This window comes from Manacus vitellinus, unplaced genomic scaffold (genome assembly GCF_001715985.3).
Source record: "Manacus vitellinus isolate BGI_N305 unplaced genomic scaffold, ASM171598v3 scaffold_19_pilon, whole genome shotgun sequence".
In the NCBI taxonomy this organism is placed as follows: Eukaryota; Metazoa; Chordata; class Aves; order Passeriformes; family Pipridae; genus Manacus; species Manacus vitellinus.
The window spans coordinates 10398633-10413029 of NW_021939395.1; the positions used below are offsets into that span (position 1 = coordinate 10398633).

Sequence of the window (14397 nt, forward strand, 5' to 3'; positions counted from 1 at the left end):
GTCAGTTCTTTTGCAGCTTCTGAGTTTTGGAGTGCAGGAAAGATGTAAAGCAAAGCATCTTTCATATTTTCAAACTTGCTATTGAATTAGAGGGCTTTTTTTGGCTAGTTGTTGCTTCATCACATGCTGATTTGTGCAATGAGTTGCCCAGTTCTGACAGTAGTAATGTGTTTAATTCTGTTGCTCTGCAAAGAATGGGCTGTTCTGTCCTCTTGGCATGTCTGTCTTACCTCTTCAAACCTCTTTTTCTGTAAACTTTCATACTGAAGTTCTGTGTGTTTAAACTGTCGAGCATGTCATCTATGTCCTTCAGAAGTCACTGCTCTGATTTTTGGATACATAAAGTTCTCTAAGCAACCATGTGGCAGGCTTTATCTTGAAGGGGAAATGAGAATTTACTTCCTTTTTTTTCCCCTCCTGACTACTTGAGTAGACCTGAGAAATTTAAAACATTTTTATTATACCCAGCCTGGTGATCTTGAGAGTAGTTACCCAGCAGAGATCCCAGGCCAGGTGTCCCCAGCAGTGCTTTGCTGCCTGGTGCTCTTGCTCCCCTTTTGAAGGCATGTGTGGTGATACCAGCCAGTTCAGTCAATGCCCCAAGTTCTGTATTCTGCACCAACCTTCTTATTCCTTCACTGAGCATCTCTCAGTCTCTTCTGCTCAGCTTTCTGTCAGCACTTTTAACTGCCCTTGGGACACCTGGTCTTACCTGATCTCAGAATCAGTGAACAGCAGGTTGTGCTGCCTTCTCCCAGCCACCCCTCGCTGTGTTACGGGGCAGGGAGCTGTGTCAGGAGCTGTGTCGGGAGCTGTGTCTGCCCTGGGCTGTTGGCCGGGTGGGAAGCCCGGCCTTTTCTGCCTGGGTGATGATGTTGGTGCTCCTGTGCCAGTAATTGCATTCCCCAGTCTATTGCACAGACAGGATTAGTGTTAAGAACAGCTCCATTCTTTCGTTTTAAAGGGTTGTTATGTGAGGAAGTGAAATGAGGTTTGTACCCGACTCCCTCTCTGGTGAGGCTCATTTACCTTTGACAGAGTTGCATAATGCATGTTCTGTAACTAATAGCTGAATTAGAAGTTAGTGTGCAGGAAATAAATTTATCTGATGCGACCCTTCTGGTGATGATAAATCTGGATGATGTGTTTCTTGGGAAGTAATGAGGGTTAATAACTTGGAAGTAAATTAAGTAACTTGTGCATCTTTTTTTTTTTACCTTCTTTTTTTTCTTTTTGTAGAACCATAGAGCAGACCCAGAAGAACTATTCACAAAACTGGAACGCATTGGGAAAGGCTCCTTTGGTGAGGTCTTTAAAGGAATTGATAATCGGACACAGCAAGTGGTTGCTATAAAAATCATAGACCTTGAGGAAGCAGAAGATGAAATAGAAGATATACAGCAAGAGATAACTGTTTTAAGTCAGTGTGATAGTCCTTATGTAACAAAATACTATGGATCATATTTAAAGGTAATGTATAGTATTGCACAAAGATTTGCTAGAATGCTGCTAAGAAAATCATTTAAACTTGAGGAATAGTTATCATGCCAACTTGACAATTTTTTTTAGTAGGTTTTTATTTTTCTTTGAACAGAGCTTTTAACTTAATTTTCCTCTTTTTGCTGCTTGCTCTTTGAGGTGGGATTTGCACAAAATTACTGGGGAATCGGGAATGATCAGAGTTGATAAAGGATTCCTTTTGCCATTGCCGCTGCTTTTGGACCTCAGTTTTCTCTCCTCCCTCCACAATCTCTAGCACAATTTTGTGGCCTTTCTGGGCAAGAAAAAAATACCTTCATAAAACCATTCCTGATATGGAAAGAAACCCTGCACCGTGTAGAGATATGTTGGTAATTATGCAGCTTAGTAGACCTGAGACAAAGTAAAACTGACATCAGCAGAGTTATGTAACCCCTGTGTGAAAATATTATCTAAGGCATAATTTAAAAACAAACAAACAAAAATGAAAACCTGCAGAGATCCAAACTGTTGAGTAAGACTTTTCAACTTGCAAAACTGTCCAGGTACAATCATCTTAAATAATGCTTTGATTGCAATTAACATCACATCTCAATAAATAAAGCATTAAGTGTGGAGGGTACCCGTGAAAGTGATAATGCACAGGAGTGCAGCAGGGTAAGTTAGATTAGGTAGCTAAAACGGGTGTTTTCCTCAAGCCCAATGGCTTGTCAGAATGTATTACTGCCCTACCAGTTCAGGCAAGAAAAAGATTAAAGGTATTAAAAGTTACCCTAGTTCTGGCATATTCTGGTTCCACAAATTTGTGAAGCTTGATAAAATGCTTCAGGTGGCTGAAATTTCATTATTGTTTTCCTTATTTGTGCCACTTAGACCTAGGTTTTCAGTATCTATCCTTGTAATTATTACAGCCAACTGGGCTTGCTCTTTTCTTTTGCAATTAAAACAAACTTGAAGTTATTCTCAGCCTTTCAGATTTGAATATGGAAAAATCTTAAAGTAGCATCCAGAGACTTCCATCAGAACTGTATAGCACTTTGTGCAGCAAAACTTTGAGACAATCTAGAGATACTGGTTGTTCTATATTGTCTATTTATACTTGGCTGACCAAAAATAGCTAGGAAAAAGGTTGTTCATGCCTGGCTAGAAAATATCCACACCCGGTTACAGTGGATAGTAGCAATTTCTCTGAGACATTATTTGAGAAACACAGGACTTACTCATTTTCACCTTGTACTGTTTTCAAGTAATAGTCAAATCCTCCAAACATGTCTGGTAACCACAATGTTTGCCTTGAACAGGAGTTCCTTGCAGGTCTTCTGAGCTGACAAAGTCAGGCTTTATAAAAACTGCTAAAATTAGCCAGCCCTTCCCTGCTGAGATCATAATATTGGAATAGACTCTCATAAATGGTGTGTTTTTTAAATTCAGTATAGATCTAATAGAGCACACTTTGTTAAGATAATTGGATGTGGTGCTTTCAGAAACTGCACCCTTATTTGCTTGTTGAGTTTTTTTTACATTTCCATCCCTGGACAAACCATAGGGTGGGAAAACATACGATGGAGAATGCAAGAGGCTTTAAAGAGTTCTCCTGCCCTGGGTTTGTGCTCTGTTATAAGGAACTAGCACTAGTAAATATTTACCAGAGACTTACACAGTGTGCATGGTACTTCACCAGCTCTGGTTCAGTTGAGTATTTTTAGTAACTAGTTTTTATTTTAAATAAATGTATTTTTTCACAGAATTTCTGGGAATAGTAGCCCATAGATTCATATTTGAGTTTTTTCTGAAATGAGGGGACTCTGGCAAGTAGCAGATTCTCTCAGTTTTGAAACACACAGTCTGTAGATCTGCTACCAAATCTTTCCAGTTTTGTTCATAGGAACCAGTCACCTTTCTCAGCAACGTGCCAAGGGCAAAGTCAGCATCTAGAATTCAGTGTTAGAAGAATTTGCCAGTTCTAGTGGTTGAGACATCTCCACAAAGTGAAGGCACCTTGCAGCTGCCTCCATTAGGCTTTAAATTTCTGTTGCCTTTAAACAGGTTCACGCTCACACTCCTGCTCAAAAGTAATCTTAAGTTTTGAGATTTTCCTCAGATGAGATGTGTGGTGGTGTTAAAATAAACTTTCCCATTTAAATTGTAATGTTTCTGTATCACAAATGACTGGAATTGATAATTCTAATGCAAAGACAGCCTTTTTTAAGAATCCCAACCTTACATTAAAACACTGAGTGTAAACTTAAACCACTACCTAAGCACTTTTTCCTCTAAGTTCCATTCCTTTATGTGAAATCATTTTTAGATACTAGTTAGCAGATTAGTGCTGATGGGGTTTTTCGTTGCTTTTTTAAATACAGAATTCAAACTTACAAATTAATGTTTTAGACTTCACAGGAGCTCTGTGATCATTCTACAAGAAGTAGACTTGGTGCATGTGACTTGGTGCTTAATGGGACTCTGCATTTGCCTTTTAACAGTGTACTGTTAAAGTACTTTTAACAGTCTATTGAAATAAATATAATTTATTTTATGGCAGCCTTGGACTTCTAACAACTCATGCCTTCCTTTACAGGGCACAAAACTATGGATAATAATGGAGTACTTGGGTGGAGGGTCAGCTCTGGATCTTGTGAGTATATGATTATGCATTATAAGTACCAGTGAACTTTATTTCATTCTGCTCTTATAGCACTTTATAAAAATCAAGTACTTGGAGGCAGCTGCTGTTATATCACTGCTACACTGTAATGCTCCAGAAGTAGTTCTGTTACGTTGAATTCATGTTAATTTTTTAATTTTACTCCTTGTCTCTAAGCTTTAGGAAGAACCTATTTGTTCTCAGTCAAATGTAAGGCAATGTTTTTCTAGTATGAGAAGTACTCTTCTTGCTATATGTGGTGGGTTTGTGGCTTTGGAATCCTCTGTCCATCCCTTCTCACCTCCTACCAGTAGAATTCATAACACTTAAATGAAAACTGTTTTATTTAGGTTTGGGTCTCAGGAATTAATACAGCTTGTGTCCATGGATACAGTTAATTTTAACTGGTTAAAAGGTGTTGGGTTTTCCATTTTCAGGTATTTCTGGTTAAGCATGAAAGTGCCTTTTACTTCAGATAGTGTGGCATTCATGGAGGGTGTAGCTTGGAGAGTGCACAAGCACAGTCCACTGTGTGTGGCTGTGGTTTCCCCTTAGTTTCAGTACAGCTCTGCCTCGGCTTTAATGCTGCAGACCCACCCTTTCCTGTAAGATAATATAGCTCAGTCTTTCTTTGTGTGATTCTGAAGGGAAAATATCATGTCTTCACTATTACAGGATGGTGATAATTATGTATTTACTAATAGGGGTCCTCTCTGTGAGAGTTTTGAAGTATGTGCTTGACTTCACAAATCTATTTAAACTTCCTTATGGAATTACATCTACTCAACTACAGGAATGCAAAAGCATACAATAATTATGTGTAGTATGTGGTAGTTTGTAGCTCTGGAACCTGGTCTTTTTGAGCTGTGAGATACTCTTAACACTTCTGAGTGATTGATAATTTTCTGTGGAGTGTCAGAAAGAGTGGAATAGCTTTTACTAGTGACAATTTAAATCACTGAACCTTTAGAAGAATAAAATTTGTTTGGCCTCACTTTGCCTTACCATAATTTCATTGCTGTGTTGTTGGTATTTTTTATTAGCAGAACCACCCACCTTAATTGCTTCTGTTTTACTCCCATAGCTTTCTAATGTGCAAAGTTTACACTTACTCAGTACTAGGAGCTTTATAGTAGCATGTTATGTTCCTCATGCAAAAGCAAGCATGGAATCAAAAATGCTGGAACAAGTAAAAACTGCATCATTAAATTTAAAACTCACAGTCAATAATAGATTAATCTGTTTTGAAATAGGCCAGGTTACTTAATTTACTTCATCTAAATTGCAAAATTCAGATTGGTGTGTTTGTTGTCTGTAGGGAAATATAACTGTGGAAATTCAGTTCTTGCTTTTCATGTGCTTTGCATTCTGAGGGGAGCACAGACATTGTATGTTAGAGGAGGAAAAGCATTTTCAATGTATTACCTATTAATGGGATATTTTGACGATGATCATTTGAGTGATCATTCCATTCTACTGGAGTGTTGCCATAAGTAATTGCATATTTCATGAATTCTGTTAGTTCTCTATTTTTAAAAAAATCTTTCAAGATCAAGATTTAATTTAACCAATAACAAGGCAAAAATTAGATAAAAGACTAAAATTATTTTAATGTGTCTTTTCTCTAAAGCTGCGTGCTGGCCCTTTTGATGAGTTCCAGATTGCTACCATGCTAAAGGAGATCTTGAAAGGTCTCGACTACCTACACTCAGAGAAGAAAATTCACAGGGATATAAAAGGTGTGTAATACTTCAAATGTTACTTTTTTAAAGGCTTTAAAAACTGTAAGAGCAGTATTCTAATTTAGATATGTTATTTCTCCTTGGCAGCTGCCAATGTCTTGTTATCAGAACAAGGCGATGTTAAGCTTGCTGATTTTGGAGTTGCTGGGCAGCTGACAGACACACAAATTAAGAGGAACACCTTTGTTGGAACCCCATTTTGGATGGCCCCTGAAGTTATTCAGCAGTCAGCATATGATTCAAAAGTAAGTATGAGAGTGGAACACCTTTTCTTTGTATCTGATGATCCAACAGCATCTACTTTGATTTTTTTGCTTTTAGCTCTATCAGTGTGGAGAAAAAAAATAGATTTCAAATTACAGGGTTTCAAATACTAAAGTTAATAGTAGGATTAAATTGTTTTTATACTGTAATTACATGTCATTGTCCTCCCCTGCAGGACATATGCAAAGTCACCAAGTAAACTGACGCTGTCATGCCTCTTTCAGAGCAACTCCCACTGTGCTTTCAGTGTTGAGGGGTGGTTGGTTTGGTTTCAATCCAATGTTTCTCATTTAATTCAAACAGTAATAAAGTACTCACAGAGTAGAATACCACCAGAACTTGGTAGTTTATTTAAAGCCAGGATGGTGGCTAAAATTTTACTCTCTTCTCAGATTTTTATTCACAGCTCTGGATATAATTTCTTTAATGGTGTTTCTGAGGATCTGTGTAGTGTGGAATATTTTAGCACAGGTCACTGATGTGAGAAAGGTAAAAAGTGACCTGGTAGCTGCGGTACCATTATGTCACCTTGTGCATTTCTTTGTCATGGGAGCTGTTGATGGATGACTAATTGCAAAGGAGAGTTTCCCCACGTGAACTAGCAGTAGAAAAGCAGAGCTACTCTTATGTGTTTCTGAGGATTGAGGACTGATGCCAGAAATGACAATAAGGAGGGGACAGTCCCCTCTTCTCCTGTGTGTAAACCCACAAGATGACCTAGAGTGCATGGTTAGGGAAATGGCAGCATGTTTTAGTGCTGGCACTGGACTTGCCATTCTGTATGTAGATACAACTTTAAATAGGAGCAAGAAATCTAATAATCCTGGGATGTGCAATATTTTCAGTGTGTCCTGAAAATATTCACACTCCAGGAGACTTTCCCAGGATCATTCAGACTTGAAGGAATTTGTGTACTTGCCACAAGGGTTCTTGCTGATAAGAAAGTTGTACTTCTCCTGTTACGGGTTTCAGTGGTGCAACTGTATTGTGCTCCCTAGGGTGTTTTGGAAAAGCACTCTACCCTGCTGTAAAAGTGTGTGTTTGACCAGTCAAAATTGGAATAATTCCTCTTCTGCTTGCCCTGTGCATAGATCAGCCTTACCACCCCTTTATTTATATTTTCCCAGCAACCTAATCTTTTGCCTTCCATATCTCTTCAGTATGTTGCAAGAGCAGTGTCCTCCCCCTTTTCTTGCCATGCCAAAAGTCTGGTGGGAAAGCACAGAGGATACAAGCCTTTGCTAGCACAGATGAAGGGTTTAGACTAATACCAATGAGTGTTTTGGTATCTGGACTGAATTTTAACCTTTCTTCTCTCCCTGCTCCAAAATGGTGGAAAACAAAACAGAAATTAATACAATTTTTGTAGTGCCAGAGAGTTACAAACCCCATCTCTTGTAAAAACGTTTTGCTCCAATCACAGTTGTTGGTTATGGTTATGTTATTTCAGTACTAAACTATGAGCTAGTTTAATTATTTGATAAGAAATACAGTTATTTGATACAAATACAGAATTTGTTTGTAATGCTTATTTTTAGCTAAAATAAATAGTACTTCATTATTCTTCAGAAATTTACACTGTGAACTTGGTGTTTCAAGTCTAACTAATCAATAATTCTCCAGCTAAATTCATCAAGCAGTCTGTTAGGGAAGAACTTAAGTGATCGCCTGCTGGAGTTGATTCAGGTTTCTGCCTTGTTCCCTTACAGCAAGCTATCAAACAAGGTTGGGTACCTCAGTGCATCTTCAGTTTAAAAAGTGACATCACCAAGCAGTTTTGCTACCTAAACAAACTCCGAACTAGACGCTGGAAGTTCATTTCAGTTTGTAGTTAACATATAGAAAAAAGTTAAAGGAAGATCAGTGTTTCCGAAGCTTTTTCCAAATGCATGTGAATTTAGGTGCCCATTTAACTTGCACAGTTTCAGAACAATGACTGCAACAAGAGTGATGATGTAGTTGTTTGTCATTAAAGACTGATTAAGTCAGCCAGGTCTTTGGGAATCAAGTATTCCCAAAGTATTATAAAGGAGTATTTGCACTATCTACTTAGAGCAAAATAAGTTTTATTATATAAATGCAGTATATGCGAAAATTTCAGTTATTAAATACTTAGTCATATTAGCCCTTAATTTTGTATTAAATGTCCTTTTCCCTTTTTTCAGGCTGACATCTGGTCACTGGGAATCACAGCAATTGAACTGGCCAAGGGGGAGCCTCCCAACTCTGATATGCATCCAATGAGAGTTCTGTTTCTCATTCCGAAAAACAATCCTCCGACTTTATTAGGGGAATTCAGCAAACCTTTTAAAGAATTCATTGATGCATGTCTGAATAAGGACCCAACATTTGTGAGTAGATCTATGTGTGTGTGTATACAGCTGTTTCGGGTTTGTTTTCTACTCTCTCGTGCTTGCAAAGTATTTTGATGGTGTTGGGCATCGTTGTTGATTGAAATAATTTTAGAGACAATACTTGTAAATGCTACTGGTGCTTTTTAATAGCTCTGTCTCTATCCTAGTCTCTTTTGTTTAAAATACTCAAAGGAGGAGGGAGAATGCTGAAAGAAATTACAGTGGCAGAGACAGATTCCTCAAATGCACTGAAACCTAGGATAATGTCAGAAGAGAAGCTTTAACAGAGGAGAGAATCATCTTAGATCCTTTTCTCCAGCACAACTTTTGCTGTCTGAATTCAGCTTACAAGGAAATGTTGCATTGGAGAATTCTGATTAGTCATTTTCCTGGGTGTGACCTTTTAACGTAGAAGGATAAGCTGTGTAGTCTGTGGGTGACTTGATCGTATTTTTAGAGTGCTCGTAAATGTGGATTACTGGCTTTTCTTGACTTCCTGTTTCACTAATTTCCTGATGCTATAAAAGTTAGCTCTAGAAGTCCGTTGTCTTATTAAATCTCCCCTATTAACATTTAAAATCATGAAATGTTAGCATAACATTAAATATTTAAAGTGTTTCTTACAGCGCCCCACTGCAAAAGAACTTCTGAAGCACAAGTTCATTATGAAAAATGCCAAGAAGACTTCCTATCTGACAGAACTGATTGATAGGTTTAAGAGGTGGAAAGCAGAGGGACATAGTAGTGATGAAAGTGATTCCGATGGTTCAGATTCGTAAGTTTATTTTCAGTTTAGTCTCTTTCGTTTTGTTTTTTTTTCATTTATTTAGATAATGTTACTAAAGTAAGTTTGCTGCAGCTTCTCTGTGTAACTAATTCCATTTCTGTACACCTGTCTTTGTTCCATTTGTTTTTCCTTGGCTTCTTTCAAGAAACCCCCTGTATGAGCCTAAAGACTAATGCATAAGTCAAGCTGCGTGCTCATTGTCTCTTTAAACTTTCTCTCTCTGAACTCACAGTTCTGTTTAAGTGCTATGTATTTCCTAGTCTGAGGCTAGTGGTTGTACCAAAACCAGTGAATCACAATTAGGGATATTACAGAGCAAGGTTGAGGTGCATGAAGAAGTTTGCACAATGCCAGTGGAACAACATGCTCTCTGTAAGTCTCTTGCTTTTCTGGATATCAGATAACTGTTTTAAATGGGATGCCATGGGGGAAGGTAAGCTTTGTGGGTAGATAACATCTTCTCCTTGCTTTGATCACATTTCAATTTATCCAGCCTCTTTTAAAGTTCAATTAATGTTTAAATCCATGTTTTGCTTCTTATTTTAAGGAACATGGAACTAATCTGTATAGATTTGTTATGTATTTGGGTTGCCTGTGTTTGCTTGGTGTTATGTTGTGACTAGTGTTATGTACATCGTGTCCTTTTTCTTCAGGGAGTCCAGTAACAAAGAAAATAACTCTCACCCTGAGTGGAGCTTTACTACAGTTCGGAAGAAGCCAGATGCAAAGAAGCTGCAGAATGGGACGGTATGTACAGTCTGAAGGGTTCTTCTTTCTAACTGCTGGTTCTGAAGCCAGTTTAAGGAAGATGGTGATAAAATTTAGTATATTCACTTTTCATAGGAACTGACTATTTTTTTGTAGTTCAAGAGACGATGCTTGTTGGCAATATTTCCTATGCCTGTGTCAGGCCCAAATGCAGAGCATAATGCAGATTTACCTGATTGGTATCTGTTCATAGAAGTGGGAATTTTAAAGACTTAAAATATTAGGGAGGGAAAACTGAACTGTTTTCCTGACCCTGTATGACATTGTTTGAGATGTGTCATCAGGCATCTGTTTCAACATCCCATATGGTTTGTTGATGTACTGTGCCTTTGTTGTTTTTGTAACATATTTTAAGCACTTTTTAAAATTTAACTGAACTTCCAAAATCGCACATGCTGTGTCAAAGGCAGTGTGTATGTTGTATGGGAATATGCTAATGTAATCCTTATTTGTTAACTTCTAGGATCAGGATCTTGTTAAAACCCTGAGTTGTTTAACTATGATAATCACCCCTGTGTTTGCTGAGGTAAGTTTTGGCTTAAAAAAACTTCTTTGAAAGCATTAGCCACATGTCTAATAACTTTAATAAGTTTTATCTGTTTTGTTTTGCTCTTCAGCTCAAGCAGCAGGACACAAATAATGCTAACAGAAAGAAAGCAATTGAGGAACTTGAGAAAAGCATCAATATGGCAGAAGCAACATGTCCAGGGATCACAGATAAGATGGTGAAGAAGCTTATGGAGAAATTTCAGAAGTAAGTAGTTTAGTGATAAGGGAAAAAACTGCCATGTCCAGTGCTTTTATCTTTGGTAGTTATAGCTAACACTTCCTTTTGAGACTAAAACTAATAGTAACAATTACTATGTCTGGTCTTCTAGTGATGGAACTTTACTTTTTGTGTCTTACTTCCTTTAATTTAGGCTGCAGTTTTGTTGTAAGCATATTTACAGCCAGTAAGGGAGACAGAGAATCTTTGTCTTACCTTTTTTAGGAATATTTTCTTGAGAATGTCACTTCTGGTGGTTTTTTTCCTCTGAACCGGTCAGATGAAGACATGTACTAGTTTAATGATGCAAAAATAATTATGTGCTGTTTGCCTAACTGAAACAATACAATTAAAAAAATTTTACTTGCATTTTTTATCTGTAGATTTTCTGTTAATGACTCATCCTAAGAAACTTCACACAATTGACTGCTGTTTCATATGGACCCAGTGAAACCCACCAAAACTACTTCAAGCTTGGCAGTGCTTAGCTCATGAGCTCCTTGTGCCTTTTGGATCTTTGCAACATATTGATGGTGATTGAGGATTTGAAAGAACCTACTCAACTATTTTGTGGCAGTGCACATGGTTTTATATTTTCAGGAAATTATTTTGTAAAGAACAACTTTTAATATTGTAGTTTCACCTGTTTAATCTGATAAATGTTGAGGTGCAGTTTTGCTTTTAGAAATAACCATTACTTTAGTTAATAGAATGTGCAAGTACAGTATGTTTTGATGCTGTTTTGTTCCTGTACATGGGGTTGTACAGGTCTTTTATATTCATGAGTTAAACTTTTGTAAATCACTAACAAGCTTCAGAGAAAATAGCTTTTTCACAAGCGTATTCAAAACATGTAATGTAGTGGCAAGGGTATTGCTGTAGCACCTGCTTCAACCAGCATATAGTTATCGTGCCCTGAGAAACAAACCTGCAACAGTATCTATTTTAATTCTGAATTGGTACAGTATTTTAGGCAGCTCTATGATTAAATATATTTGAGAGCAATATGTCAATAGTTTGCAGGTGATATGTAGCAACAGGTCTATCCTGATGTACAGTATGTGTATTACCTTTTAGAACAGGTTTTGAAGTAGTAATTCAGTCTTATATCATCATGGTAGGAAAATTTAGAGCAATACAGTTGAGGGGGTGGGGCTTTTGGCAATAATGGACAAAACCTGAAGTCCAGTTTAACTTAATTTAATTTTTTTCCTCTGAGTACACATGCCTGGGTGGAAGGGAGCCAGAGAAGCCGAGCGTCGCATGTTACATACCTCACACGCAGGTATCAGTGTAACACCAGCGTTCTGTGTGGTGGTGTTGTTTCTCCTGTAAGATATTTATACACATTTTTTTTTTTTGTTCTTAAATACATTAAATACAGTACATCAACATAATTTGTTTATAATTTTCTGAAAGTGTATTTTAAATATGTATTTACCAGTTAATATGCAAATAACTGAGTTATAGATATTCTTTCACAAAAAGGTAGTACTGTGCAGTACGGAGTGATTTTTTTTTCATAAAAAGTAGGTAAGACTATAAAGTTGCTTTCAGTTATATATTTATGGTACTGCTAGATGGGTAATCTCTTCTGTTGGTTTTTTTTGTTGTTTTTTTTTTTCCCTTTTTCAACCCAGTATGTATATTATGCTGAAGTTTTGAACTGGGATTGTTTTTCAGTACTTAGCTGTGGAACTGTTGGTGTAAATTTATTTTTGATAAAGGCTGGGTGTGTTTATTTTATGGTTCAGACCTGCACATTTTGTTTTTGCACAAAAGTAATTTTAAAGAATCTGAAATATATCTGCCAAATATTGAAAAAGTAATGGTGTGCAAGTAAATACTGCATTTTCAGTCAAATGTTGCCATTACATCATTTTTATATAAAGGACACTCGTGAGAGATGGTGGTTAGATATGCCAAGGACAATTATTTTCAATGGTGCCTACACTGTAAAAAAATTACTTTTAACTCCTTGTTTTAATTTTAAAAGAAATGTTTCTGTTTAAAACTTTCATCTGCTATATAACTGAAATTCAATTAGAATTTATATCTGAGAAAAAAGTCTGGAAATAGTTTTTGAAAACAATAATGTTATGGATTAAATAAATATTTTTATAAATGTAAAAGCAGCAAAAGTTGTAAATACAGTTGATCTGAAGCTTTACAAAATAACTGCATCACAGAAACAAATTGTAGTGCTTCTCTAGCTTCTGTAGTTGTTAGTCTTGTAAATCTGTTTATAGATGAAGCTTATTTCAATGTTTTGGGGGGTTTTAAATGGTTTAAAAATAAATATTTAAGTTCTGTAAACTTTGATGAGCTTGTTGTGTTGTGCATTTTATTCTGGATTTGAGCAGCTGTGCAGAGGTGTGGACGTGGCTCTCACAGACCTGTGTTCTAGTTCAGGAAAGGTGATCCTTGCGTGGTGTTGTGGGGGTGCTCTGTGTGGCTTCCCCCCACGCTGTTCTTGTCCAGAGGATACCTGCCAGCTGCTGCACACAGGAATGAACCCAGGGTTCAGTGGGATTCCATTCCTAGGGAGGAGACTCCAGGATCTGTGACTCAGACAGACGTGTGGCAGTGACGACAGGGGAGCGGTGTCAGAACGCTCTGACTGCGTTTGACCTCGGCGCTGGGGAGTGAAGGGACACAAAGGCCTGTGCCACAGACCCCTCGGCTTTCACTTCGGCAGCCTCAACCCAAATCCCATTTTAAGGAGCTCCATACAAATTTTTCACAATTAAAAACATTTTTACTTCCATGTCACTTCCCTTAAGGTGTTCTTTTTATGTGGGAGTCCGAGGGGAGAGGTGATGGGAATTCTTGACGAATTTTTTAACTGGTAGCTTGACCCCGTTGACACAGGATCTTTAATCTATGCAACTCTATGAACAGTTTTAGGTAGGTGGGGTTAGCGAATGACATGGGAAATTGGAACCTGACCTATGTATAATATGACTGTAACAAGTTACTGAACTGTGATGCCTCTTCTTTTCCTGAGAAATGGGTGGGATGTATACCTACGTCATGGGACAGCGTGGGGAAAAACCCAGCCACGTGTATAATACAGCCTTGTTCTCTCAGAGCACAGGCCATTCAAGAAGGTTTTTTATTGTGCTGCATATGGCAGTTCTGCTCCTAAAGTCTCTGTGCATCTTAAGACTATAATTAACTCCTAAGAATGGATGTCTGTATTGCTGGTTCCAGAGAAGCTGTCTTTTTCCCACATGTGTTAGTTATTGATGAACTGTGTAACTTAAGCAGCAGTGTTCTGTTGCTGGCAGATAGCTAGTGGAAAGATATATCAAAATATTCATGCAGGAACCATCTTCGTGCTCATTTGGTTTGCGAGGTAGGTTGAGAAGAATTGCTGCTGAAGCAGTCTGAATTGCAGAATAGAGAAATGTATTTGTTCTTGGCTGGTGAGTCCTGTATCAGTGTAACCTCTCTTAAAGCCCTTGGTCTCTGACCCCTCTATTTGCTTCTGTACAGTAATTAAGTGTAGTGCTGTCACACCTGCTCCTGCCTTCAATCTAGTGTCAGTAGCTGAATAGGAGATACATAGATTTCGATGTGTTTGCACAAAG

At 37.6% G+C, this 14397-nt stretch overlaps 1 protein-coding gene across 1 annotated transcript; it reads left to right on the forward strand.

The window, feature by feature from the left end:
• The first annotated feature begins 1239 nt into the window (after positions 1–1239).
• On the forward strand, positions 1240–13126 carry STK26 (serine/threonine kinase 26). The gene is made up of 10 exons (XM_018070731.1): positions 1240–1470; positions 4058–4114; positions 5754–5862; positions 5953–6110; positions 8295–8480; positions 9110–9258; positions 9924–10017; positions 10502–10564; positions 10656–10792; positions 11188–13126. Exons 2-10 carry the CDS (start codon positions 4079–4081, stop codon positions 11210–11212), a joined length of 957 nt encoding a protein of 318 aa, XP_017926220.1. The 5' UTR covers positions 1240–1470; positions 4058–4078; the 3' UTR covers positions 11213–13126.
• The last annotated feature ends 1271 nt before the right edge of the window (positions 13127–14397 follow it).